This window comes from Anopheles cruzii, chromosome 3 (genome assembly GCF_943734635.1).
Source record: "Anopheles cruzii chromosome 3, idAnoCruzAS_RS32_06, whole genome shotgun sequence".
NCBI lineage: Eukaryota > Metazoa > Arthropoda > Insecta > Diptera > Culicidae > Anopheles > Anopheles cruzii.
Genome location: NC_069145.1, coordinates 84,325,648 through 84,351,935, shown reverse-complemented (window position 1 = coordinate 84,351,935; position 26,288 = coordinate 84,325,648). Strand labels below are relative to the sequence as shown.

Sequence of the window (26,288 nt, the reverse complement as noted above, 5' to 3'; positions counted from 1 at the left end):
TTCTGCTTCGTTGCCCGATTTTCTGTTTCGCATTCGTTCGTGTCCGCCGGATGCGGACACACTCTCGGGGGCCTGTTTATCATTTTATGATTGGCTATCCATTGGGTCCACGGCGGAGTTTGATCCGGTTCGGAACCTTTCTTCTTTGTGGGTTTTAGATAGCTCGCAGCTTATTTTGTTGTTGCCGAAAAACTTCTTAGACCTCGATCCCTTACAAAGGTGGTGTTCATTGCTCTCTCTAGTGCCTTTGCCGCGATGCCGTCGAGGTGTTGCAGAGGCACGCGTTCGAATACGCAATCGGGTTGGCGAAAGGCGGCCCCACGCCGCCACAATTGATGCTTATTCAACTGCATTTTTCAGTAGCCATACGGCGCGCCCCTGCGCTTAGGGTGCGCTTCTTGGCCCCAGGCCGCGGAGTGCATTATTTAACGGCCCGCGTGATTATGGCACCACGATTGAAACGATTGTGTGGCGTTATTCAGCAAAATGCATCGAAAGAAAACCCTTTTATGCAACCCTTCTTTTGAAGCGTTCGGAAAGCTTATCTATTTGCGTGTGACTTCTGGCCATTTTGAATAACACGCAAACGTGTTCCGTTTCGGCGCACGAATAACAAATTCCCCTGATTGACAAAACCATCCCCGGAGCGCTGACTGACCTTCGTACGTTCGGCGATTCGAACGACATTCCCGGTGGCGTTGTCATGGCGCACCGCGGGATCGACGTTTGTTTTTTCGGGGGGGAAGAAGGGCCTGGCCGAAAGAGTATGATAATCCGATTCGGCATCGATTAAATGTTTCTGACCGAAACACCCCTCTCGACAAGACACGTGTCCCCCTCCGGAGGGGCGCATGATGTGCGTTCGGCACGGAGCACGGCGCATGGCTAACATGCCACACAACGGCGGCGTATTGCTGCCACGTAGGGAAACAATAACGATGATGTGCCCATCATGCGCCACCCCGCGGCTGGCGGTGGCGCCATCAGGCCCCGCGGAATGGAAGCCTGACGGCGGAGGTACTAGTGACTGGTTACACAACCTCGGGGCGCGTTTCACTTCTCCGAAAATCTGGTTCACTGCCGCGAGACCGTTTTCGCCATTTGTGGCTCTTTTTGCAAACTCTGATCCGCTGATCACCCGTTCGTCGATCGTTGTAAATGCCTCCCGCGGGAGAGAGAGAGAGATTAGATTGCAGCCCGCGCCCGTACTAATCCGCACTCTGTTCTGTTGGGTCCATTGCAGATGGGAGACGTGGATCCAGAGACGCTTTTGGAATGGCTCTCGATGGGCCAGGGAGACGAGCGGGACATGCAGCTGATTGCCCTCGAGCAGCTCTGCATGCTGCTGCTCATGTCGGACAACGTGGACAGATGCTTTGAAAGGTAAAGTAGTCACCCGGCTCTCGGTTCCCGGCCATCGCCGCCATCCTTACTAACCAAGCGTTCTTCTTCTTCTTTGCCCTGCGTGCAGCTGTCCACCGAGGACGTTCCTGCCGGCCCTGTGTAAAATATTCCTCGACGAGTTGGCCCCGGAGAACGTGCTGGAGGTGACGGCACGGGCCATCACCTACTACCTGGACGTGTCGTCCGAGTGTACCCGTCGCATCGTGGCGATCGATGGCGCCATCAAGGCCATCTGCAACCGGCTGGTGGTGGCCGACCTGGAGAGCCGCACTAGTCGCGATCTGGCCGAGCAGTGCATCAAGGTGCTGGAGCTGATTTGTACCCGAGAGGCCGGAGCCGTCTTCGAGGGTGGCGGACTGAACTGCGTGCTGTCGTTCATCCGCGACAGTGGCTCGCAAATCCACAAGGACACCCTGCACTCGGCCATGGCCGTCGTGTCGCGGCTCTGCACCAAAGTGGAACCGCAGGGGGCCAACGTGCAGACGTGCGTCGAAAGTCTCAGCACGCTGCTGCAGCACGAAGATCCGCTCGTGGCGGACGGAGCCCTTAAATGTTTCGCATCCGTCGCCGATCGGTTCACGCGCAAATCCGTCGACCCGGCGCCGCTGGCCGAGTACGGGCTGGTGGCGGAACTGTTGAACCGGCTTAGCAACGCCGCCGGAGGTCCACAGCTTTCGTCGGCCACCACCACTACGGCCAACAACAATAACAACAACTCCACCACCGCTCCAGGGACTGGTGGTGGGTCACAGCAAGAGTCATCGTCATCTCCCCCGACGGCACAGCTGTCCTCATCGACCCCGAAGTCAGCGCAGGGAGCAATGGAAGCTGGACGCTCGACGCAATCAATCGCCACCACCATATCGCTGCTGTCGACCCTGTGCCGAGGTTCGCCCTCGATCACGCACGATCTGCTGCGATCGAACCTGCCGGAGGCGATGAAACGGGCGTTCAAGGGAGACGAACGGTGCGTGCTGGACTGTATGCGATTGGCTGACCTAATTTTGCTGCTTCTGTTCGAGGGCCGCAAGGCACTGGGACGCGTCGTTGGGTCGCAAGGTCAGCTGGCGCCACGCGTCAAGCGGGCGGACTCGAGTGCCGAGCGCACCCACCGCCAGTTGATTGACTGCATTCGCAGCAAGGACACCGAGGCGCTGATCGAGTCGATCGAGTCCGGCAGCGTCGACGTGAACTGCATGGACGACGTCGGCCAAACGCTCCTCAACTGGGCGTCCGCGTTCGGGACGCTCGAGATGGTGGAATTCCTGTGTGATAAGGGTGCGGACGTGAACAAGGGCCAGCGCAGCTCGTCGCTGCACTACGCTGCCTGCTTCGGGCGGCCCGGCATCGCCAAGGTGCTGCTCAAGCACGGTGCGAATCCGGATTTGCGCGACGAAGACGGCAAAACGCCGCTCGATAAGGCGCGCGAGCGACCGGACGAGGGTCACCGGGAGGTGGCCTCGATTCTGCAGTCGCCCGGCGAGTGGATGACTGCGGCCACCCGGTCGGACGTCAAGCCGGGCGACAGCGTGGAGGGCGAGGGCGAAAGTGAACCACGCGGTGATCCGGAGATGGCACCGGTGTATCTGAAATTTTTCCTACCAACATTCTGCAACACGTTCCAAAGCACAATGCTTGCTAGCGTTCGAAGATCTAGCCTAGGTAAGGTGGCGGTTCTAGGGTGCGCCGTGTGGGCAAGCCTATTTACCTATTGATCTTGATTTCTCCGATCCTCCTTTACAGGGCTCATCAAGAAGATGATTCAGTACGTTCAGCCAGACGTTCTCTCGAAGCTATGCTCCTCGGACGGACTTCAAAGTCATGAGCAAAGCCTAGGCACGCTCCTAGTCGAAGTCATCGCAAGCGTGCTGGACAACGAGGTACTGCGTTCGGTGGGCCGTTCTCGGGGCGTTCTTATCTCTCTTTCTCTTATCGTCTCGCCCCCCATTTTAAAAATCCCCCTTACCATGTACCGATCGCTCTAAGTGACCTTTGATCACCGATCGCGTAACGAAATCTTTTGCAGAAGACCATTGGCAATTGGTGGTTTTTCAGTGCGTATGCCTCAAATTACAATCATCGCATCATGTCCGGTTTCATTCGACCCCAGGAGGGGAATTTTGCGCCGTCATTCGTGGCCCCCTTGTTCTTTCTATCTGCATCTCTCTTTCCCTATTTACTACGGCACTCTAAAACGGGAATCCTTTTCGATTATGGCTTACAGATTAGCTACAGCTGGCCGGCACCAACGGCTGCCCTAAAGACAGCGATCCCTTCAATGATTCTTACCGCCGTCCCGCGGAGTAGTACTAGTAATAGCAATAGTCTCCTAACCAAACAGAGCTGCGCCGAACGGTTGAGCAAGTTTGTGCAGAGCAAGAAACAGCGCCGAAACTCGAGCAGCTACATAATTCCACCACCGCCACCACTGTTACCGTTGACCCCAAGGCAACCGCCACCGCCACCACCACTACCGCCGGCAAGGGCAAAAGACAGCAGAAACCTCGCGGCGGACCCCCAAGAAGAAGAAGAAGGAGACGGCGAAGAAGGACCCTGTCTCAAAAGCAATAACAATAACACCAATCCTCGCAATCACACCCAAAGCAATTGGTCCGATCTGAGCATAGCGGTAATGATGGCGCGGAGTGTTTTTTCTTTTGTTGCTCTTCTATAAGTTTTCTTTTAATACCCATCCCGTGGCCACCACTCCATCTTTTCTCGTCGGAGCATTGGAATAATGTGTGAATGCCCAAATTGTGCACCAAAACTTTGTGGCCTACACTCTCATCCGCGGCGCAGTATTAACTGTCATTTGAAAGCTGTAAAAGAGCGAATCCACAGCAGGAATAGTTAGTGTGTCTAATCCAAACCCGCCCTTCATCTGTAGCTGTGCTGCACACTACTTGCTGCTGCTTCGCTCATATATCGGTCACCATCACCATTATTTTAACCGGTTTTCCTCGCTAGTAAGAAGCATTTTTGATAACCAATTGCGCGCTTCTCTAGTTTGGCCTTGGCTCTCTCGCTCCCTCTGGCGTATTCTATTCCTTTTCACTCTACTAATGCCAGCAACTGAATGGAATTTATAAAAAATCCACAACAAAAAAAAAGCTTCAGAAAAACCAACACCCAGAGAAAAAATGTATTAAATTGGCACATCCGTCCGTCCTTCCGTTTAGTTAAATTTCGAGCTCCTTAATCAAACGGCAAACATCGACCGGATCGGAAGCGCCGATCGATCGATCGATCGATCAGCGAGCCACAAGGGACCAGTTGCTTTCAACACCCGTTTTTGCGATGATCGGTGATGATTTGGTTCATTGTTATTGCTTAACTCTTCTTCCGAGGCCAGAAGTGCTGGTCTCGTCCCCCCCCGTTTCCCCGCGCGCGTGTGCATGTTGTTGTTGCTGCTGCGTGTGTTCATTTCTATAAGTGTCCATTTGCGTTTGCGTTCCAAACCTAATCCCCGAATCTGTGTCGCGCAGCGGCAGTGACCCTGCTCATTTCGATTCTCCCCACGAGTCTAACCGACCCTCGTTACCCTCGTTCGATTCTCCAGGACGATGAGGACGGCCATTTGGTGGTGCTAACGATCATCCAGGAGCTGATGTCGAAGACGCAGACCGATTTTCTCGATCACTTCGCCCGGCTCGGGGTGTTCTCGAAGGTCCAGGCCCTGATGTGGGATCCGAGCTTCGATGGCGGCAACGACAGCAACGATGTGATCAAATCGTCGTCCACCGACGAACCGATGAAAGTGGTGGCGCCAGCGGTGGAAGCAGCAGTAACACCACCACCACCACCTCCTTCGGGCAGCGGCGGCGGACCATCTAGTAGCGCCTCCGGTGGATCACCCAGCGTCACCGTGCCGCTGGAGGACGCCAAAGAGATTCTGCACGGCAAAGCGTACCATTGGCACGATTGGAGTATCTGTCGCGGTCGCGACTGCCTGTACGTGTGGTCCGATTCGGCGGCCCTCGAGCTCTCGAACGGGTCCAACGGGTGGTTCCGGTACATACTCGATGGCAAGCTGGCCACCATGTACTCGAGCGGTAGCCCCGAGAATGGGAGCGATAGTTCCGGTAAGTACTTCGCGATCGAAAGCGATGTTCGCCAATACTAACCGTGCTGCGTTTGCTTCATGCAATGAGTTTAATACAGTTTTTCAACGCCTCAAGTAACACAAAACCCCGCACTGCATAATACCGGCCACCGCTACTGCCACTAGCGCTAGAGTTCGGGCTTGATCGGAGTTGAGTTCCTCCTGTAAATTTGATTCTTTATCCCCTTTATCCCTCGTGTATTCCGCTCCGACCGTTTTTAGGCAAGGATAAACAATTCGGCCCCACTACACCCAGTGAAGGTGAGAGACCAGCATCCGTGCTTCGAAATTTTCCCATCCGAAAACGCGCTTCTTATTGTGTGTTGTGTTCTGGGCAGGGTTGAAAAACTGGATTACCGACTCGAGCGACTCCAGCGAAGCGGCAGCTACGGAATTTACTGTCCCACTAATCGTCGTACCACTTTCTCATGACTTTCCCGATCCCCGATCAGAGAACCGTGGAGAGTTTTTGGAGAAACTACAGCGAGCGAGGGCTGCCGTGCGACAAGGGAGCGTATCGCAGCCGATCCTGTCGTCGCCGAGCCTGGCGCGTATCGCGGTCGGCAACTGGGTGCTACAGAGCCAAAAGGAATACCAACTACATATCAACAACTCCGAGGGCCACCAGGTGACGATCCTGCAGGACGAGCTGGCCGGGTTCATCTTCGAGAGTAACCGCGGCACGAAGCACGCCTTCACCGCGGAAACCACCCTCGGGCCCGACTTTGCGGCCGGCTGGATCAACACGAAGAAGAAGAAGGCTCGCTGCAAGGTCGAAGCGCAAAAGCATCAGGTAAGCAGCGGGGGCACGGAGCGGAGATCGAAAGTGGAGCACGAAATAATCCCAATTCCCCCCCTCGGTAGGTAAAGAATCTGGCCCGAGAGCTTTACAACCGGTACTTCAAGGCGGCCCAGGCTGTGCCGCGTGGTGCTGTGGCGAAGCTGTCCAAGATAGTGCATCAAATCGAGATCGCCCTGGAAGAGCAGCAATCCCTGCCAAAGACGGTTGGGATTCTGATCAACCGTTCCGTTCAACCGACGGGGTCGCCAGGTGGCCAACTGGCGATCAGTTGGCAGGAGAAGTTGTACAATGCGTTCAATGAGCTGGTGCATCTGCTGAACGAGGATGGCGTCATTAGTGCGTACGAAATGCACAGTTCCGGTCTGGTCCAGGCGTTGGTAGCGGTCCTGTCGCGCAACTACTGGGACCTGGGCGTGAACCGCAGCAAGGCCAACAAGTACCACAAGCAGCGGCTGTCGATCTTCAAGAAGTGCATGTACGGCGGTGACGCCAAGGGTGGCAAAAATACGGCCGCCATTCTGGTGCAGAAACTGGTGGCCGTGCTGGAGAGCATCGAGAAGCTGCCGGTCTACATCTACGATTCGCCCGGCGGCAGCTACGGTCTGCAGATACTGACCAAACGGTTAAGCTTCCGGCTGGAACGGGCCGCCTGCGAGCAGACGCTGTTCGATCGGACGGGCCGCAACCTCAAGATGGAACCGCTGGCCACGGTGGGCCACCTGAACAAGTACCTGCTGAAGATGGTGGCCAAACAGTGGTACGACATGGAGCGCTCGACGTTCCTGTATCTGCGCAAGCTAAAGGACGTGCGGCCACCCTGGTCGGTGCAGTTCCGGTATCAGCACGATTTCGACGAGAATGGCATCGTGTACTTCATCGGCACCAACGGCCTGACGTCGGAGTGGGTTAACCCGGCCCAGTACGGGCTGGTGACGGTGACGAGCAGCGAGGGAAAGCAACTGCCGTACGGCAAGCTAGAGGACATCCTATCGCGCGATAGCGTCAGCGTGAACTGTCACACGAAGGACAACAAAAAGTCATGGTTTGCGGTCGACCTGGGTATGTTCGTCGTACCGACGGCGTACACGTTGCGGCACGCGCGTGGCTACGGCCGTTCGGCGCTGCGCAACTGGATGTTTCAGATGTCGAAGGATGGCGTAAGCTGGGTGACGCTGCTGACGCACAGCGACGACAAGAGTCTGGCCGAGCCGGGCAGCACCTGTACGTGGCCGATCGAGTGTGCGGCCGACGAGCAGCACGGGTTCCGGCACGTACGCATCCACCAGAATGGGCGCAATGCGTCGGGCCAGACGCACTACCTGAGCCTGAGCGGGTTCGAGCTGTACGGTCGGGTCGTTTCGGTGTGCGAGGACATGGGCAAAACGGCGGCCAAGGAAAATGAGGCCAAACTGCGCAAAGAGCGGCGCTACGTTCGCACGCAGCTGAAGCTCATCACGGAGGGCGCCCGTGTGGTGCGCGGCGTCGATTGGCACTGGGACGACCAGGATGGGGCACCGGGCGGCGAAGGCACGGTCACGGGCGAGATCCACAACGGGTGGATCGATGTGAAGTGGGATCACGGTTTGCGCAACTCGTACCGTATGGGCGCCGAGGGAAAGTACGATCTCAAGCTGGCCAATCTCGACGGGAGCATGATGATCGCTGGCGGATCGTTCGAACTGCACAACAGCACGACCACCGGGCTGAGTGCCAACCAGTTGCCCGCGACCGTAGGGCCCAGCAATCAGAGTGGCAGCACCGATGGCAGTGGTTCCGGCAGTAAGAAGAAGGTGTACGATAAGTCACTCAACGTGCTGACCAGCCGCAAGTCCAGCTCGACGCCGAGCCTGCCGGAAGCCACCGAGAACCGATCGTCGGTCGCTTCCACCGAGCAGGCCACTTCGGCGGACAATCTCTCGTGGAAACAGGCGGTCGAGGTGATCACGGAGAACGTGCTGTCCTCGGCCCGTTCCGATCTGGCCACCGTCGGGAGCGGCGGTAGCAGCAATGACCTGTCGTCGTCCGTTGTGGTCACCTGCGGTGGGTCGGGTAGCAACAACAACAACCTCAGCGGCACCGGCGGCGGCGGCGGTAACCAGGAAGTGTCCGTGATAGTGCACTCGTCGCTTAGCGAACAGCGGGGCAACAACATTTCCGATCTATCGCAGATCAACAGCAGCACCTCGATGCTGGTGTCCGATTTGGCGACGATCACCGAGAATCTGACCCTGTCCGATGGAGGTTGTGCCGCTGACGCCAAGACCCCCACCGGCGGACCACAGTTTGTGAGCAACATCGGTGGCGTAAGTGCCGGTGCCGGTGCCGGTGGTGGTGCCCCCGTACTAATGGCATCATCGTCGTCCTCGTCCACCTCTTCGTCATCGTCCTCTTCTTCGTCGTCATCGTCGACGGAGGAAAACAACAAGACCAACAACATTAACGAAACCAACAACAAGATCAACCTAAATAGCTGCGCCGCGGCCGGTGGCAGCAGTGGCACGAGTGCCGGCGGTGGAACCAAAGGAGCATCGACATCCTCCTATCTGCAGACCAAGCTGGACGTGCTGGATAAGATGCGTGAAGGAGTGGACATGCTGAGGAACAACACGAACAACTTCCTCTCGTCGGAGCTTCTCGCTCAATCGAATCTGCTGTCCTCGGTGAAGATTGCGCTGCCCTCGGTACAGCAATCGGCCGCCGCCGCCTCTTCGGGAAACACCATTTTCGTGGCCAGCACAAGCAGCAGCAGCGGTGGCCCTCAAGCATCGTCGGACAAGTCGGATGTAAAGTTCAACAACGCCGCGACAATGGGCAACGCGTTCAAGAAGGTGCTCAACGAAGCCAAGTCTTCGGTCGTAGACCTGGATGCGGCCAACAACATGAAGAACAACATCGTGATCGTAAGCACTCCCGGGAATGATCACCACGCTGCCGACGACGACGAGACGGACGGATCGCGTGATCAAGCGACTGAGGTGAACCTGGAAGGTTCCTCGAACGTGATGGTGGCCACCAATCCGATGAGCGTGAGTGTGCCGAATCTGACGAGTAGTGGCGGTGCAGGTGCTGGTAATAATCATCATCATCATCACCACCATCACCATCATCACCATCATCAGCAGCAGCACAACAACCAGCAGCAGCATCAGCAGGAATCGGCAATCAGTGCGGTGCAGTCATCGACGCTTCACCTTGATTCGCAACCGCCACCTCCGGGACTGCTGGAGACGTTTGCGGCCATCGCAAGACGCCGCACATCCGGTGGCGGTGGAACGGTCACGGTCAACACCGGCACGTCGTCGGCCAACAACAACAACAACTCTTCGTCGCATTCGACCTCGCAGCAAACGGTACCGATCAACAACCAACTGATCAGTAGTGGCGCCGGCGGCGGTGCTGGCAGCAGTGGCAGCGCAGGAACTGGAAGCGGTCTCGGGTGTGGGATACCGAACAATTCGAGCTTCTTCCCCCGAGGTCCCAATTCGGTCACGAGTCTGGTGAAGCTCGCGCTATCGAGCAACTTCCACAGCGGACTGCTCAGTACGGCCCAGAGCTATCCGAGTTTGTCGAGTTCCTCGTCGTCCAACAACAATCACGGGTCGTCGGCCGCTGCCGCCGGAAGTCAGGCCGGAGGAGGTGCCGGGGGTAATAACAACAATGCGAACAGCGGTGCGGCTGCCGGTGGCACTGCGAATCCCCTCAATCCGGCGCTCACCATGAGCCTGACGTCGACCTCCAGCGATAGTGAGCAGGTTTCGTTGGAAGACTTCCTCGAGCAGTGCCGCGCACCGACGCTGCTGGGCGACCTCGAGGATGACGAGGACATTGAGGACGAAAACGATGACGATGAGAACGAGGACGAGTACGAAGAGGTGGGCAACACGCTGCTGCAGGTGATGGTTTCGCGCAATCTGCTCTCGTTCATGGACGAGGAAACGCTCGAGAACCGGCTGGCGGCCGCCGGCAAGCGGAAGTCGTGGGACGATGAGTTTGTCCTGAAGCGCCAATTCTCGGCCCTCATCCCCGCGTTCGACCCAAGGCCCGGGCGCACCAACGTGAACCAGACGAGTGATCTTGAAATTCCGGCACCGAGCGTCAGTGGCGCGATCGAGGCACCGGAAGGCACCGAGGCACCGTCTTCGTCATCCGGTGGCACTGTAGATGCCACTCAGAACAACAACAGTGGCGGTGGCGGTGGCAGCGGCAGTCACTCGGCCCCACTTCCTCAGCCATCGCTTGCGTTAGTGCTGCGTGGACCAAACATTAACGGCGTGACGGACGTGGAGGTGGAACTGACGCACCCGGACTGGACCATCTTCCGGGCGGTCCAGGAGCTGATGCTGCAGACGACCATGTCGAAGCAGGATCGATTCCGGAAGGTCTGGCAACCGACGTACACCATCGTGTACCGTGAAGCCACTCCCGGTTCTGCGGCCTCGCTGCACGTAAAGGAGGATTGTTTCAGCAGCAGCGGTGAGGAAGGCCGTACTACACCGATCGTGTCGCTGTTTGCGCAACGCAGCCGCGGATCGACGCTCTCGCCGAGCTCCCCCATCATCCCGGGAACACCCGCGATCGGAGTCGGAGTTGCTGTTGGTGGTGGCGGCGGAAATGGACCAACTGGAGGCGGTCCGGTGGTCGCCAATCCGCAGCACTGCTCCGTGGAGGACGTACTGCAACTTTTGTCCCAGCTGAGTGACATCAACCAATCGCTGGCCGTTGCACCGAGCAACAACGACAAGAACCTGATCCCGGACGTGGAGTCGAACTACCTGAACCCGGAGGTGTTTATGAGCAAAAAGATCACCAACAAGCTGCAGCAGCAGATCCAGGATCCGCTCGTCCTGTCCAGTGGCAGTCTGCCCAAGTGGTGCGAAGAGTACAACCAGAGCTGCCCGTTTCTGTTCCCGTTCGAGACGCGCCAGCTGTACTTTGGCTGCACGGCTTTCGGGGCCTCCCGGAGCATCGTTTGGTTGCAGTCCCAGCGGGACGTTAGCCTGGAGCGGCAGCGTGCACCGGGGCTCAGCCCACGGCACGCCGATCAGCACGAGTTCCGGGTCGGCCGGTTGAAGCACGAACGGGTCAAGGTGCCGCGGGGTGAAAATCTGCTCGATTGGGCGCAGCAGGTGATGAAGGTGCACTGCAACCGCAAGTCGGTGCTGGAGGTGGAGTTTGTGGGCGAGGAGGGAACGGGCCTAGGGCCAACGCTCGAGTTTTACGCACTGGTGGCGGCGGAACTGCAGCGCAGCGATCTCGGCATGTGGCTGTGCGACGACGAGTCGCCGAAGCTGATCGAGGACGAGATCGATCTGGGCGAGGGCAGCAAACCGGTCGGGTACTATGTGCGCCGCTCGACCGGCCTCTTCCCGGCACCGCTGCCACAGGAGACGGACATTTGCGACTGCGTGTCCGCGTACTTCTGGTTCCTGGGAGTGTTTCTGGCCAAGGTCCTGCAGGACAACCGGTTGGTCGATTTGCCGCTCTCCAACAGCTTCCTGCAGCTACTCTGCCACAGTCGGTTGATTGCTCGGGGCGGAGCCGGAGCCGGAGCCACGCCATCGGCCATCGGTGGTGGCTGTACCATTGGGGGCTCCGCTGGTGGAAAGTGGGTCGGAGCGCTGGTCTGTGATGACATAATGACTTCGTCGCTCATGTCCGAGGAGGGCGATCGGGAGCGCGATCTGTTGGTCGACTCGTACCAATCGAAAATGGCGGCCAGCGATGGCGCCTGGTACGACGGGATCCTGACGCAGGAGAACCTGCTCGAGATTGACCCGATCCGGTACGAGTTTCTGAAGGAGCTGCAGGAACTGGTGCAGCAAAAGCAAAACCTCGAGCTGAACGATGCGCTCAGCTCGGAGGAGAAGCTGCAGCAGATCGCCGAGCTGAAGCTGAACACCAAAACGGGCTGCGTGGCGCTCGAGGACTTGGCACTAACGTTCACCTATCTGCCGAGCTCGAAGCACTACGGATACGCGTCGGCCGACCTCATTCCGAACGGGGCCAATGTCGACGTGACGATCGGCAACGTGGAGGAGTACTGCAACCTGACGATCGCGTTCTGCCTGCAGGAGGGCATCGCCAAGCAGCTGGCCGCCTTCCATCGGGGCTTCTGCGAGGTGTTTGACCTGAACAAGCTGGCCGCATTTACGCCGGATGAAATCCGCAAGATGCTGTGCGGCGAACAGAACCCCGAGTGGACCCGGGAAGACATTATGACGTACACCGAGCCAAAGCTCGGCTACAGCAAAGAAAGGTAAGCTTGGGGTTGAGTGATCCGACACCACGACGGGAACTGGGTTTTCTGATGAGTTTCCGGTTCTTTAACACAGCCCTGGCTTCCTGCGGTTCGTCAACGTGCTGATGGGCATGAATGGGTCGGAGCGCAAGGCGTTCCTGCAGTTCACCACCGGCTGTAGCAGCCTGCCGCCCGGTGGGCTGGCCAACCTGCACCCGCGGCTAACGGTGGTGCGCAAGGTGGACGCGGGCGAAGGTTCCTATCCGTCGGTCAACACCTGCGTCCACTATCTCAAGCTGCCCGACTATCCGAACGAGCAGATCCTGCGCGAGCGCCTGCTGACCGCGACCAAGGAGAAAGGGTTCCATCTGAACTAAGAAACCTAAATCAAATCCCCTATCAAAAGAAAAGTTGTTACGATGTTTATCGATGTTGAACTCTGTCAAACACGAACTGATGCGATGGCGCGTTGCCGCGCTCTATATAAAGTTAAGAAGATAAGACCCGAAATGATAAGACGAGTGTGCGTGCGTGCGTGCGTGTGTGAGTATGTATTATTTGTCTAGCTCGTAAGGCGTGCGCGTGCTGCAGAGAGGCGTTTGCGCGTGCAAATAATGAAAATCATTATACCATTTTAAAAAGAAACTCTTCACAACAACAAAAAAAGGATTGGATTGATAAACGATCAGATTATCAGCTCGTTCGAAGGATTAGATAACGCGTTGCGGAGATAGATTTATGTGAGGGCAAACTAGTTTCAAAAAATAAAGAACAATAAGCTTTTCATGAAATGGCAAAGATAATAGTGTACCGTTCAAGCGTTAAAAATGCAACATGCACACTCCCTAGAACCGTGCACCAACACACACCCTATTCGATTAGTTACGGTCACGGTCGTGTCATTAAAAGAATATGTCCTTATATAAACCAATGCCTTATTTCTATCGCACCTACCGCGCACTTATTCGAGTTCCGGATATCTGTCAGCCATTTGAGCATACAACTTGAAGACCAATGCATTGTGTTTCTCCCTTAACAAAATGTGACGGTTTCCGATGACAAAAATCCCTTTTTATCTCGTTCCCCTTTGCTCGTGCGGATCAAGTGGCGCAAGCCTCATCACTTTAAGGTTTAGATAGAAAAAACGATGCTTCGAGCTGAGAAAAAGGGGCGAAAGAAAGGTAGATTTCGGCAGCTCCAGAGACAGCCCACAGGACAAATCTGCTGCCGTGGCCCCGCCGTAACCGAAACAAGAGGTACTAAATATGAGTTTGTGATTCAGGATAGAACCGTTTAACTGAAAAATACATGTTACGTGACAGGAATGTTTGCATGCGTGAGGTTATGTGCATGTTGTTTGTCTTGTCTGCCGAAAGCTCACCCTTTGGCGAAGCAAAGGCGCCAAAGTAGGCCAAGAGGTTAAAGAGTGCAGTTAGATAGAGAGTTTTGAGCAGCAGCAGCGTAGCAGGCAGGGCACCGTCGTCGTCTGTACATATACAGTGAGCATAGTAGTGGAGATATAATCCGCATAGAGGAATTTACATCAACGTGTCCGGTTTACTTCTTCTTAATCGCTCCTATCGCACGCAGTAATACTCTCTGTCTTTGGAATTGACACGAATTTCATTGGAGAATCAATATATACAAACATTAAACTTTTGAACAATGAAGCACATCGTGTGCGCACACCCATAATGCAAAGTAAAAACAAATGGACGGAGAAACGTTAAAAAGGTAGCAAATGTTTAGGAAAAAGTCAAAAATTAGTGCAAATAAAGGAAAATTCCGGATTATGAACACCCGTAAGCAAAACTAAGTCTTGCAAAGCAGAAGACTCCTTCACACACTTGAAACCTCTTATGATAGTAAAGACACGAAATGAAGAAGAAATAATAAAGTGAAAAAATAATAAAACCTCCCTTGGTTTGGTATATTATGTGACTGGTTCCGAATCCCACCACTACGTCACTGCGCATCTTGCTATTACATTAGTCTTAGCGGCTGAGTGGATACAAAATAGTATCAAAATTAACAATCTCTTTTTATTTTCTTTCGCCTTTCCTTTATACTCATGTGAACTGTTTCACTGACGCAACTAGTGGCTCCGGAGTTGAGTGAAACAATTTGTGCTGCAATCGAAAGGATTTCATGTCATCATTTTTATTTTTCAGACACCAGCCGATGAAAGTAAATCGTAGCAACCGTTGATGGCAGTTGCGTTATTTAATAGAGGTTGACTGACTGAATTGATTTTATTGAACTACCGGTATTAATATCGCTCCTCGAAAGTCCAGAACACATGTTGTGAATTCAACAGTTGTAATTTAATTCTCAAAAAACGGTTAAATTTCAAATACATGATCACCCTGTGAAATTGGCCGAGCTTGTATGCGATCCAATTGGTCGAATACTGCGTTCGAATGTGCTTGATGGAAATGATTAAATTGATTGATAAAAGATTCCTTTTTTGTTATTTGGGTGTCAACAATTTCTTAGTTCACACTGATGAGAAAAGCTATGAAAAGCTAAAACGAATTTCGGTTCTTTGTGTTGAGAAAAATCCATTGCTAACGGCAAAAGTTTATGCATTATTTAAACAATCGAGCTAACACCTTGTGTCCATGGAAAAGGAAGCAGAGGAAGAGTCCATTTTGTGTGTTTTGGACACTCTTTTGTCATTTGTGTGTAGCGTAAATAAGAGATTCTCTAAGCACCGCTTCGCTTTTTGTCCGCTTCGCTGCTCTACTGTTGCTCGAAACACAATGTTCCTTTGCACAATGAAACACAATGAAAAATTGTTTTAAAAGTGAGGATAATTTGTGGATCTCTTAAAAACAGACTCATCTTTGCTTCCATTGGCTCTGCCGTCTCGACAACAGCAGATCGAAGTGTGCTAAAAATAACCCAAAATATAAGCTTCAAATCTTCGGTGGAAAAATTAAAAAGTTGTTGGCTTCTTACTCTCTCATTTTTCGTTTTTCTCTTTGCCTCTCTCTTCTCTCGATGCCAATGGAGCGTTCCGAGGCCTTTTCCACTAAACCTAGCGTGCAATAAAGAAACAATACATTGAAAATTGGTTGCTAACTCACTACAATCGACCATTGTTTGCCCCCTCTCCTGATAGCGCAGTTTCTAGTGTTTCTTGTGCTGATGATTCTGTTGGGAGAAAATGTTTGCCCTGACCGTAAATTCCCCACCAGTGAGCGAAGCCGGATGGCAAATATCTTCGCGTGTGTGTGTGTGTTTGACCATCATCACGCGTGAAAGAGAGCGCCACGAGAGCGCCGGTGAAAGCGGAAAAGAGCCAAACAGTCGATGCAGTCAGTCAGCAATCACTAACTTCGCGAGTGGAGTACTTCGCAATTCAGTAAACGTTTCGCGGCTGTACGTCTACTCGGAGGGTCGTTGTCGGTGTTTGGCAGCATTTACTACATACTAAGTGAACATACTTTATTGTTCCCGTTCCCGTTTCGTGGTCGATTATTTTCCGTTTTTCTCATTCTGTTGCTTTCTTCCGTTGAACACCCAGTTCCAGTTCCAAAAAATGGTAAGCAATCGAAAGCCGTGCGGCGAATACGGGCCAAGATATAAAAGGATAAGCTGGGAAAGATGGCCCCAAATAAGTATGGCGGTCGGGGATGGTCCATTTTTCCTGCAAACACCCTGGTTATCTAATTTTTTCACCAACTACCATCGTGTCGCTGGAGAAAAAAACGACTACCGACAAGTGAAAGCATCGATCGCAGCCTACTACGTTCGACGTTCGTAAAAAGTGTACGGCCATAGGGAGATAATGTTTCGTTACGCGTTTTTCGCTCGAAAGATATGACCCAAACACGTACACCATATTTTGCGTATTACAGCCGGACAAACCGCACGAAGGTCGTGTATCTGACCGGTGGGTAAAGGGCATTTCGCGGTGCGCGCGCCGTCATCATCTCACAAATTGGCCTCCATCATCCGTGTGTTTCGAGCGCGCGTAATCACAATCGGTCACCTTCGCTTCGGGAAGACGGCGGCCGCTTGGGGGTCCATCTTGGTTAGCAAGCCGCGATTAGAGCAAGCCGCCGGTGCTAACCTTGGCGCTGGTCGATCGATAGCGCACTATCGGTCAAATTTCGACAAATGCTACGACAGGCCTCAGAGCCATCGGGAGCAGAGATCACCGATGGGCAAAGCAATGTGTCGACAGACGTACATAATTCTGATAGGCCCGTGGCCGATAGTGGAGTGGACACACTTTGGTGTGTTTTACGCCCGGCAGGAATACGAAAGATTGGAAAAAAGAATCGTTTTATGTAACACACCCATTCGTTTGACCTTTTCATGCCCTCATCGCCGCTGTCTTAGAGCCGGCCGGTCACAAACGATGCGCGTGTTGTTATTGTCGTCATACAACAAAAAATCGGCCTACTGCATCCGTACGAAAAACGACCAAATGTAACTCGCTCAGCGTTGCTGTGCGTGACACTGCTGCGTGTGATTCTTCTCACCAGTTTGTTGTTCACGCAGCAGGCGCTGCGGCAGATTGAGCTGTGAGAACGCTAATTTTATAACGCTTCTCACTGCTCGGGCGCGCGCGCGTGATGGTGTCAATCGCGGACCGATGCTAAAATAACAAACAAACAAAAAGGGATTGTGTGTACACTTACACGAAATGCTGATCCTCTCGATGCTCTCGTTCTCTTGCCGTGCTTCCACAGTCGGAACCAATTCGCGTGGTAGTGACGGGAGCGGCCGGACAGATTGCCTACTCGCTGCTGTACATGGTGGCGAAGGGCGATGTGTTCGGTCCGAGTCAGCCACTGATCCTGCATTTGCTGGACATTCCACCGATGATGGGCGTGCTGGAAGGGGTGGTAATGGAGCTGGCCGACTGTGCCCTGCCGCTGCTGGTCGACGTTGTGCCGACCGCCGACCCTGCCGTCGCTTTTAAGGACGTCGATGCCGCGTTCCTCGTTGGCGCAATGCCCCGCAAGCAGGGCATGGAGCGTAAGGACCTGCTGTCGGCGAACGTTAAGATTTTCAAAGTCCAAGGCGAAGCCTTGGATAAGCACGCCAAGAAGGTAAGTACGCAAATGCCCCGGAGCATGCTGTTTGGCCTCGACTAATCGTCCGTCTTCCCCCGGATCAGGATGTCAAAGTGCTGGTCGTTGGTAATCCGGCCAACACGAACGCGCTGGTTTGCTCGCACTACGCACCGTCGATTCCGAAGGCCAACTTCACGGCGATGACGCGGCTGGATCAGAACCGTGCTCAGGCCCAGATTGCGGCCCGGCTCGGCGTGGGAATCGCGAAGGTGAAGAACATCATCATCTGGGGCAACCATTCGGCCACGCAAGTGCCGGACGCGCGAAACGCATCGGTGGAGGTGGGCGGCGTAACGAAGACCGTTCCGGAGGCCATCGCCAACGATGAGTTTCTGAAGCAGGAGTTCCTCGAAACGGTGCAGAAGCGCGGAGCGGCCGTTATCGCCGCCCGTAAGATGTCGTCGGCCATGTCGGCGGCCAAGGCCGCGAGCGACCACATGCGCGACTGGTTCGCGGGGACGCGCGACGGCGAGTACGTCTCGATGGGCGTCATCTCGGACGGTAGCTACGGGGCGCCGAAGGATATCGTGTTCTCGTTCCCGGTGCAAATCCGGAACCGCCAGTGGAAGATCGTGCAGGGCCTGTCGGTGGACGAGTTTTCGCGCGGCAAACTCGACATCACGGCCAAGGAGCTGCTGGAAGAGAAGGAGGAAGCGATGGCCGTCTGTTCGGCCGATTGACTAGTTAAACTGTAGAGCAGAGTTTTGTAGGAAAACCCCACAGAAAAAAGCGAAGCCCTAAAAGAATCGGATCGGAAAAAAGCCAGGCCATCGGACGCGCTTCGCGTTTTGCTTTTTTGTTTGACGCGTTTGCGTTTGTCCCGCTTTGAGTGTGCGTAGGTTTTCTCAAGAATTTTGTTTTACAGTAGATCCGATTTCGACGAGCCTATATGCGTAGTGCCTCCCGCGTGAACCTTTTGCCGGCAAAAACTGCACACAGTACTGTTACATATGGAAAACACAAACCCATTAGACCAATTGTTAAAAAGTAGAATCAGGGGAAAGCTATCAGGAAAGAAAAGGAAGCCACAATAAAGAACACTTGTTGAAGAATAACGAACTGCGTTTGGAATGATAGACAAATTTGAATATGGTCCCCACTGCGGTACTCTTCAAAAATGGTTTATTGCACCATTCATCGTCTTCTTCGGTAGTTCAAATCATTTCGTTCATTTTCTTTGAAATTTTCTGAAAAATATACTCTGATAGGTAAAACTAAACCTAAGGGTGAAACCGGCCCAAAGTGCGCTCGGTTCATTGAACTGAAACTGTCAATAAGTTCGTCGAGATGTAAGTTCAGCTGTTATCTCTAAGGACAGTAAATGGTTGCCATTGTCCCTGCGAAACAAAGAAACACAAATGGCAGCCCGCCGGAAGGGAAAGAAACGTTTTTGGTCGCTCGCTCTCTACAGAAAGTAGAGTTTCTTCTCCAACAGATTGCTCGGCGATTGGTGCAGATACTGGCCGACGAGACACGAAAGCTTGTGCGCGTACTGACAGACGGCCGGGACGCGCGTTGTGCCGGACCAGTTGTAGTACAGGTGGCACTGCTTGTAGGACAGCATCTGCAGGTGGTCGATCTTCAGGTTGGACGAATCGTACACGATGTTGTAAGCCGTCGGCGAGACCGTGCCCTGCTTCACCGACTGTGACACCAGGTAGAAATCGGTTCTGTGGAGAAAGTGGCGCACAAAACCGGTTTAGTTAACTGACCCCCCCTCGATTACCCATCGCCCTCCGATGACGTACCGTTGGGGAAGCGTTATAACGTCGTCGACCACGGTTCCCGGCCGTGGGTTGAGTCGATGGTCGAAGAAACGGGTGTTTATGCGTTTGTTAACAATGAAAAATGTCAGCAGTACGTCCTGCTTGATGCCGGCACTCTTGTACAGCTGGCCAAGCTTGTCGACCAGCGAGCGCACCTCGTGCTCCATAATGTACTGGAGCTGCCCTTCGCTGACCCCGTCACGGTAGAAGATGATGCGCTTCGGAAGCTCACCAAACTCGCGCCGATATTCGTTGATGGCTTTGATGGTGTTGAGCGGCAGATAGGTGGAGATTTCTTCTCCGCTCGAATGGTGACTGACCGTGGAAAAGAACTTGGGCGTGCCGCGGTTGTCGTGATCGAGGGTGGCCACCATCGCACCGAACGATCGGCTTTTGTCCTTCGAGTCATGGCACACATCGAAGCCGATCGTCATGAGCCCGTTGAGCGGAATCTTGACCTTCCACGGCACGCCGCCCAGCTTGCAGTTCATCTGGATGACCACCTTCGTGGCGACCGACATGAGCGTCCGCACGTTGCCCGTTTTCGGTGTGATCGTCTTCTGCACCATCACCTGCGTCGGAATGGCCCGGTCGACGCAACACTTCTTTTTGATCGCCGTGTAACGGTCCGATTTGTTGTTCGAAACAACGCACATGATCATCTGCGGGTCTTTGTTGATGATGGAATCGAGCGTGCGAACGTACGTGTTCGGGCTGTCGTCCTGCATCGGCACGATCTCGCAGTTGCTGATCTCGAACTTCATGCCGCGCGCGGCCTTAATCATGCAGCCGAGGAAATCGTTTGCCTCCCGCTGACAGCGGCCCGGAACCACCAGATACCAGCGGCTCAACCGTACGGTGGCAAACATTGGATTCTCACGGAAGTGTGACGTCCAATCGGCATTTTCGCCTGCCTGAACACCGCTGCAAAGGGGGACACACACGAGAAAGTGATTACCAACCTGGCGTTGCCAGAGACAGAGAGTCCACTTACGTGGAGACGGTGGAGAAAAAGATCATCTCCTGAGGTAGTAATCGTCCGGTCACCTCGACCAATCGCTTGTCCAGCTGCATCTTCCACATCCTCAACACTTCCTGGCTGTCGTTGGACGTTTGCAGACGCCGGTTGAACGTTTCCAAGCGTTCGATGCGCCGATCAGGATTCAAACGGGTATGGTCAGCCATTGCCCGCATCATTCTGTGGAAAGGAACAATCATTGAATCCGGTGCGATCACTGCGACACCCGGGGTGTGGAGGAGCATACTTGAAATCCGATCGCATCGAATCGGTGAGCCCGGTCATTTGACACAGCTCGGGCACGAGCGCCATCAACTCGCTGTCACCCGACCGTGCGTCCTTCTTTTTCGCCCGCGACAACAGCATCGGTTGGTAGGCATCGCGGATTCTGATGTTGTACTTGTTCCGGTAGTACTCCAGAAACGAAATTTTGCCATTTTTTGTGTCAAACGTGCTCTCGGGGGTGGTTTCGAAAGACACGTCGTGGATGGTGTATGTTTTGTTGTTATACCCCGTCAGAACCACACACCCGAGCACCGCCTTATGGAACGCATCCTTAAAGTTCCGATCGTGGCGCTGGCATTCGCGTAAAATGTCGTAGCACGTTTCCATGCGCATCGTTTTGTGGGCGATCTCGCAGCACACCAGAACGTCCGCTTCGTGCTGCCGGATGCTGGTAATGTAGCCTGGCCACAGTTCGATGTGGTAGTCGCGGATTGGAATCTTGGCCGCCGCGTCGTACAGATTGCGACCAACCAGCTGCAGGTTGAGCCCATTCATGGCTCGGCGGAGAATCAGGTTCAACACCTGAATGCCGGTCTCGCCCACCATGTCCACGGCATTTACGCGCTGGATGTGAAGCTCATACCGGTCGCCGGTTCTATCGTGGACCGACTGGAGCACCATCTCATCGTTCGACAGCTTGCAGCCCGTAAAGAGGTTCGCTCCGTCGAACACGAAGCCACCGAGAATCTTTTTGTGCTCGTTCACTAGCGACTGCATCAGCCGCGGGCTGCTACATGACGGGACGAATTCGAGCGTGTACTGGAACAGTGTCCAGTCCACGCGTTTCAGCAGCTTAAAATAGTTTGACTGTAAAGTCAACGGTTGGCCTGTGGTGCCGTGCTTCGACTCGTGCGACGGGCAACGCGTTTTCATTGTATCCGCCATCAATCGGTGCATCGGGTTGCGGAAGGTGCGTCCTTGCAACCCACTCACTCCCGGTTGCTGCTCGCGGCTCGTGGATGGTCCTGCGCTGGGGTTTCGCGACCCTTCGGCCGGTGCCGTGACTCCGGAACTGCTTGGGCCGGCACTCGGGCCGCCTCCACCGCTCTGGGCCTGTGTCCAAGATGGTCGTTTCTACGAGCACAAAGTGCGCCGTTGAGGTTATGGTAAGAATCTGAGCGGGAAAAAGTCACGCGAAACGAACCTCTTGCGTCGTATATGCCGGGCCTTGCGGTGGCACTCCAACGCGAACCGAGGGCGGTTGGCCGCCGCGGGCATCGAACGGTGGACGTTGTGGATGGCCCGAACTAATGGAGCCACGCATCCGCTCCCGACCGTACTGGCCCCTACCGTCTGCCATCTCGAGTGGTGTTGCGGCTGCAATGGAGCACAAATCGCAGAAATGGTGGTGTCAAATTTCGCTGACAGCCTACAAAACCCCGGCGTTTCTGCATGCCAACGACACAAACGCAGCCCCTGTTCCGCTACGAACGCCCGGTGTAAAATTCGGAGAATGCTGACACAGTATTTGTCGTTTCGATACCTACACACTGCGAGCGAGCGAAAGATGTTGTAATGGCGTCACCGCACACGCGTCGATTTTTGAACCAAAACCCCTGCAACGACGAACGCACTGTATTTCCGCCGTTAATGAAGATCGCGGTGAATGGCGAAAAGAACTTGTGGCTCCGTATTCGACCACCAGGAAGGAAGAATCGGTTTCCCGCGACGGCCGCTTTCTCGACGGAAGACTCACGCAAACGATGCGTACTGTTTGACCATGTGAAGCTTACTATGATGCCGCAACGAAGCCTACCCTGGAAGAAAACCAAGGTTGTCATTGGTTGAATCTAGTGTCAAACCGTCGTCCTGATTGGCCAATGGGCCGATATAATGCTTGTGGTGAGTTTCCAAATTCCAAAATGAGGTGAGATTTCGGGAAAGTAACAGTAAAAGAAAACTACATTATTTTAAACAGATAATCGGAAGAATACGGCCAAAGGTCGCACCAATTTACAACGGTTGAATGTAAGTTGTTCAACTGTATTACACAATCTGTTACACTTGCTTTATTTGACTTTAATTTAATTTGTTCACTTTACTCCGAATTGTTTGAGTGCAACCTCTCGCATCCGCGTCTGGACTGATTATCAGCCAACCTCAGTCCTAACTCTGTGGTGGTTGGCCCTTTTTGCTGTGCTCAGCATAAACGATCGTCGCCCGGGTGGCGCGATGCGATGCTCCGATATCATCTTCTGCTTTGCGCGCTTCACCCAGAAGATGCAGTTTGGCTGGTCTCAATATTATCTTATTGTTTACACAACCCAAAATGCATTTGTCAACATTTTCGGATGCGATTCGTACGGATAGTGTTATTTAATTGCGATGTTGAAATAATTTAAAAACATTCCCATCAAAAATTTCAAGAAAAAATTGGAAAATGTTTTAAATCACCTTCTGGTGAAGCCAACGGGAAAATGTCTTCTTGATTAAAACAAATGCACAAGATATGTTCTGAAGTACATGTGCCGAATTGCATTAAAACAGCTATTATTTCTTATTCTGCATGAGCTACACCACGAATGCGAAAAGTTAAGCCTATCTAACCAACCGAAAATATAAAGATATTCTAATTGTGGAAGAATCTGTCGTTTTACATACGATATCAAGATGTACGCTCACGAGCCGCACCGCACCGACTATAAAGGATCATTAGACAATGTTAACAATGTTACCGGCCCATTTGAATATTATCACAATAAAATAAAACACACAACCATTCAGCAGCTGTTTTCGCCACATACTTTCTTTTCAACTTCTCAGAGTTTGCATACGACAATATTACAACTTATTCCTCATCCTGAACCACGGTGGTCTTCTCGGACACGTACAGACCGTCCAAGAACTTACGAATATCCTTGTTGCGGACAGTCGTCGACTGCTGGATCAGGGCAGCGGAAAGTGAGACGGCTTCGATATCGTTGCCTTCCAGCACCAGCTCGTCCTTTTGCTTGGCGGAATTCACCACCGTCACTCCGGGCTGCATCTTCACACGACGGATGTGCTTCTCGCCCAAGAAATTACGGATCTCTACCAAGGAATTGTTCTCACTGATCACACAGTTGATCGGGAAGTGAGCATGTACGGCACGCATCTTGTACTGGAATCCCTTGGTAACACCTGTAATTCACATAATATTCGCTGCACTTTATATCGAGCGGGCGGGCCACCCCTGCTGTGGCTGTCCCGGGTCAGTTGATACCTACCTTTGATCATGTTCTCGACGTGCGAGCACACAGTGCGGACCGCGGCGATTTCTTTCTTGGAACCGAACCACTTTTCCACCTTCAGCTTCTTCTTCGACACCTTGTACACGTCCATGGGCAAATGACGGAAGTTCTTTTGCAGCGATCCGCGCGGCCCGCGCACCGTCACGACTCGAGAGTGCACCTTCACGGTGACATCCTTCGGGACGGTCACCGTCTGGTTGGAGTTGATCGTTCTCATGGTGGTCCAAACTAGAACGAAGCATTTAGTTACGATTAGTACATCACAATCCTGCGGCCACGGTTAGGAAAAACACAATCCGGCATCATCACTGAAAGCGTTTCGGATGCGCATAACCAAAGACACTGTCCGGTATTCGGTCCGGTAATCAGCATCTGACAGATCCAAGCGAAACTGCTGCTCGGAAGCTTCGTGTAAATGATACACGTTCGGTATGGGGCGTTTACAGGCGGAATTTGAAGCAATTGTCCACAATTTTACGCATCAGTCGTTTCAGTGATGATTTCCGCATATGTTTACCTATATTCAGCGAAATTTTCTGAAAAGAAACAATCGAGTCGGCAATAACACAACTTACACGTTCAGGAATCAAACCGGAAAAGAACCTGACAGCACCAAGTGTCTGAAGTTGTGCGTTCCGTGTGACAGTTGGCTCTTTTCCTGTCCACGCTCAGTTGTGCGTTTCTAAACGCAGATCTGCTCAAATCGATCGTTGCCAATTGTTAATCAAAAACTATATTATCTCCGATAGTTATTATTAAAACGTTTCAAATGGCTAAATATAATATTCAACTTAATGATGAATTCAATTTGTTCTGATTGATCATTCTTCATTTTTAAGTTTATGATATGTCATAAAGCATAAAGCATAACATCAGTAGTTAAATTGCTCATTAAATATTGTTCATGTTTGAAGCTCTGTTTGATCGAAAATGCCACAATCAATCAATATCGAGTAAATAGGCAAAATGTGTGGCTCAACGAACACAAAACGCGTTCGTAGACGGCTAAAGTTGTAGCTCAATCTATAATTTGCTCCGTGCAAGAGTGACTGACAGATTGACAGGCGACCCTTCAACTCTTTTTGCGGCGGCTGAGTGTTTGTTGGTGTAAAATGTCGGTCTGAAAGTGCAGACCAGTTGTGAGTTGTGTGGCAGTGAATTTTTCAGAGTTTGGACTGCGTTAAAGGACCCGCCGAGGGGTTTCGCACGAACGAATACAGTGGCTGGTTGGGAAGCATCGTCACAAGGACGCTACCATCCAGCGGATTGTACAAACATTCACACCATGAGCAATTCGGAGAGCAGCAGCGGTGACAGCAGTAAAAAGGCCAAACCAGAAGAAAACCAAGATGAGCTGATTATAAAACAGCAGCGTGAAATTGAACAAGAGGTACAGAGAACGGTAGGGCTGAGGGAAGGGAACGGAAGTGATGATGCGTACCGTTTGTTGTGTCTTTCAGATTGCTCATTCCAAACCGCTAGTCAGTGAATCCCAGCCGATCTCGAGCCTCAATCAGGAGTATTTGGACGATGCGGTCTACATATCAAAAATTCGGGACCTGTCGTCCAAGTACCGGGCCATCAGGCGTAGCCGGCCGGATGGGAATTGCTTTTTTCGGGCTTTCGCGTACGCCTACCTGGAGTATCTGGTACTGAACAAGGAGGAGTTCCAAAAGTTCTACGAATACGCTTCGAAGTCGAGGGAGCGGCTGACCGAAGCAGGCTTTCCCCCGTTCACCATCGAGGACTTTTACGAGACGTTCATGGAGGTGATAAACAAAGTTAAACCGGACGGCGACGATACGGCCAGCGCCCTCAGCGAGCTGCACAAGCTATTCAACGAACAGGGATACTCCGATTACGTCGTGGTGTACCTACGCCTCATCACATCGAGCCATCTGCAGGAAAAGGCCGACTTCTATCAGAACTTCATCGACGGCAACATAACCATCGTCGAGTTCTGCCACCAGGAGGTGGAGCCGATGTACAAGGAGTCGGATCACATCCACATTATTGCGATCTGCTCGGCTTTGGACGCCGGTGTTCGCGTGGAGTACATGGATCGGGGCGACGGGAACCAGGTGATCGCTCACGATTTTCCCGACGGTTTCAAGCCGAACGTTTACCTGCTATACCGTCCGGGGCACTACGACATCTTGTATCCGAACCAAGCATAGATTTTGTGCCCCTTCCTTTAACTATGGACAAAGTTTCACGTGTCGTGTGTCACCCTTTTCGTTCGTATCCGACCGGCGTTTGTCGCATCCTTTCATGATTCCCCACTTCTAGTATGCTACTCTAAGTATAATAATATATCTATGGATCAATTGTAATAAATGAAGTAACGTTTCAA

At 53.1% G+C, this 26,288-nt stretch overlaps 5 protein-coding genes across 5 annotated transcripts; 3 read left to right on the top strand and 2 right to left on the bottom strand.

Annotated features, from left to right (window-relative positions):
• The first annotated feature begins 1,243 nt into the window (after positions 1–1,243).
• LOC128271171 (E3 ubiquitin-protein ligase Ufd4) lies at positions 1,244–13,260 on the top strand. The gene is made up of 11 exons (XM_053008612.1): positions 1,244–1,383; positions 1,472–3,066; positions 3,148–3,284; positions 4,964–5,486; positions 5,959–6,299; positions 6,371–7,980; positions 8,065–10,449; positions 10,492–10,894; positions 10,961–11,913; positions 12,028–12,564; positions 12,641–13,260. The coding sequence occupies exons 1-11, from the start codon at positions 1,244–1,246 to the stop codon at positions 12,921–12,923; spliced, it is 8,907 nt and encodes a 2,968-aa protein (XP_052864572.1). The 3' UTR covers positions 12,924–13,260.
• Positions 13,261–15,909: 2,649 nt separating this feature from the next.
• Positions 15,910–18,430, top strand: LOC128275173 (malate dehydrogenase, cytoplasmic). The gene is made up of 3 exons (XM_053013586.1): positions 15,910–16,093; positions 17,250–17,612; positions 17,681–18,430. The coding sequence occupies exons 1-3, from the start codon at positions 16,091–16,093 to the stop codon at positions 18,314–18,316; spliced, it is 1,002 nt and encodes a 333-aa protein (XP_052869546.1). The 5' UTR covers positions 15,910–16,090; the 3' UTR covers positions 18,317–18,430.
• Positions 18,431–18,752: 322 nt separating this feature from the next.
• LOC128271453 (protein aubergine) lies at positions 18,753–22,287 on the bottom strand. The gene is made up of 6 exons (XM_053008989.1): positions 22,193–22,287; positions 21,850–22,022; positions 20,668–21,779; positions 20,397–20,600; positions 19,385–20,326; positions 18,753–19,306 (listed from the first exon to the last, which is right to left on the bottom strand). Exons 2-6 carry the CDS (start codon positions 22,003–22,005, stop codon positions 19,042–19,044), a joined length of 2,679 nt encoding a protein of 892 aa, XP_052864949.1. The 5' UTR covers positions 22,006–22,022; positions 22,193–22,287; the 3' UTR covers positions 18,753–19,041.
• Positions 22,288–23,432: 1,145 nt separating this feature from the next.
• Positions 23,433–24,606, bottom strand: LOC128269702 (60S ribosomal protein L9). Its single transcript, XM_053007090.1, has 3 exons — positions 24,511–24,606; positions 23,912–24,163; positions 23,433–23,825 (listed from the first exon to the last, which is right to left on the bottom strand). The coding sequence occupies exons 2-3, from the start codon at positions 24,150–24,152 to the stop codon at positions 23,494–23,496; spliced, it is 573 nt and encodes a 190-aa protein (XP_052863050.1). The 5' UTR covers positions 24,153–24,163; positions 24,511–24,606; the 3' UTR covers positions 23,433–23,493.
• Positions 24,607–25,032: 426 nt separating this feature from the next.
• Positions 25,033–26,287, top strand: LOC128275762 (ubiquitin thioesterase otubain-like). The gene is made up of 2 exons (XM_053014373.1): positions 25,033–25,325; positions 25,396–26,287. The coding sequence occupies exons 1-2, from the start codon at positions 25,221–25,223 to the stop codon at positions 26,110–26,112; spliced, it is 822 nt and encodes a 273-aa protein (XP_052870333.1). The 5' UTR covers positions 25,033–25,220; the 3' UTR covers positions 26,113–26,287.
• Position 26,288: the final 1 nt, after the last annotated feature.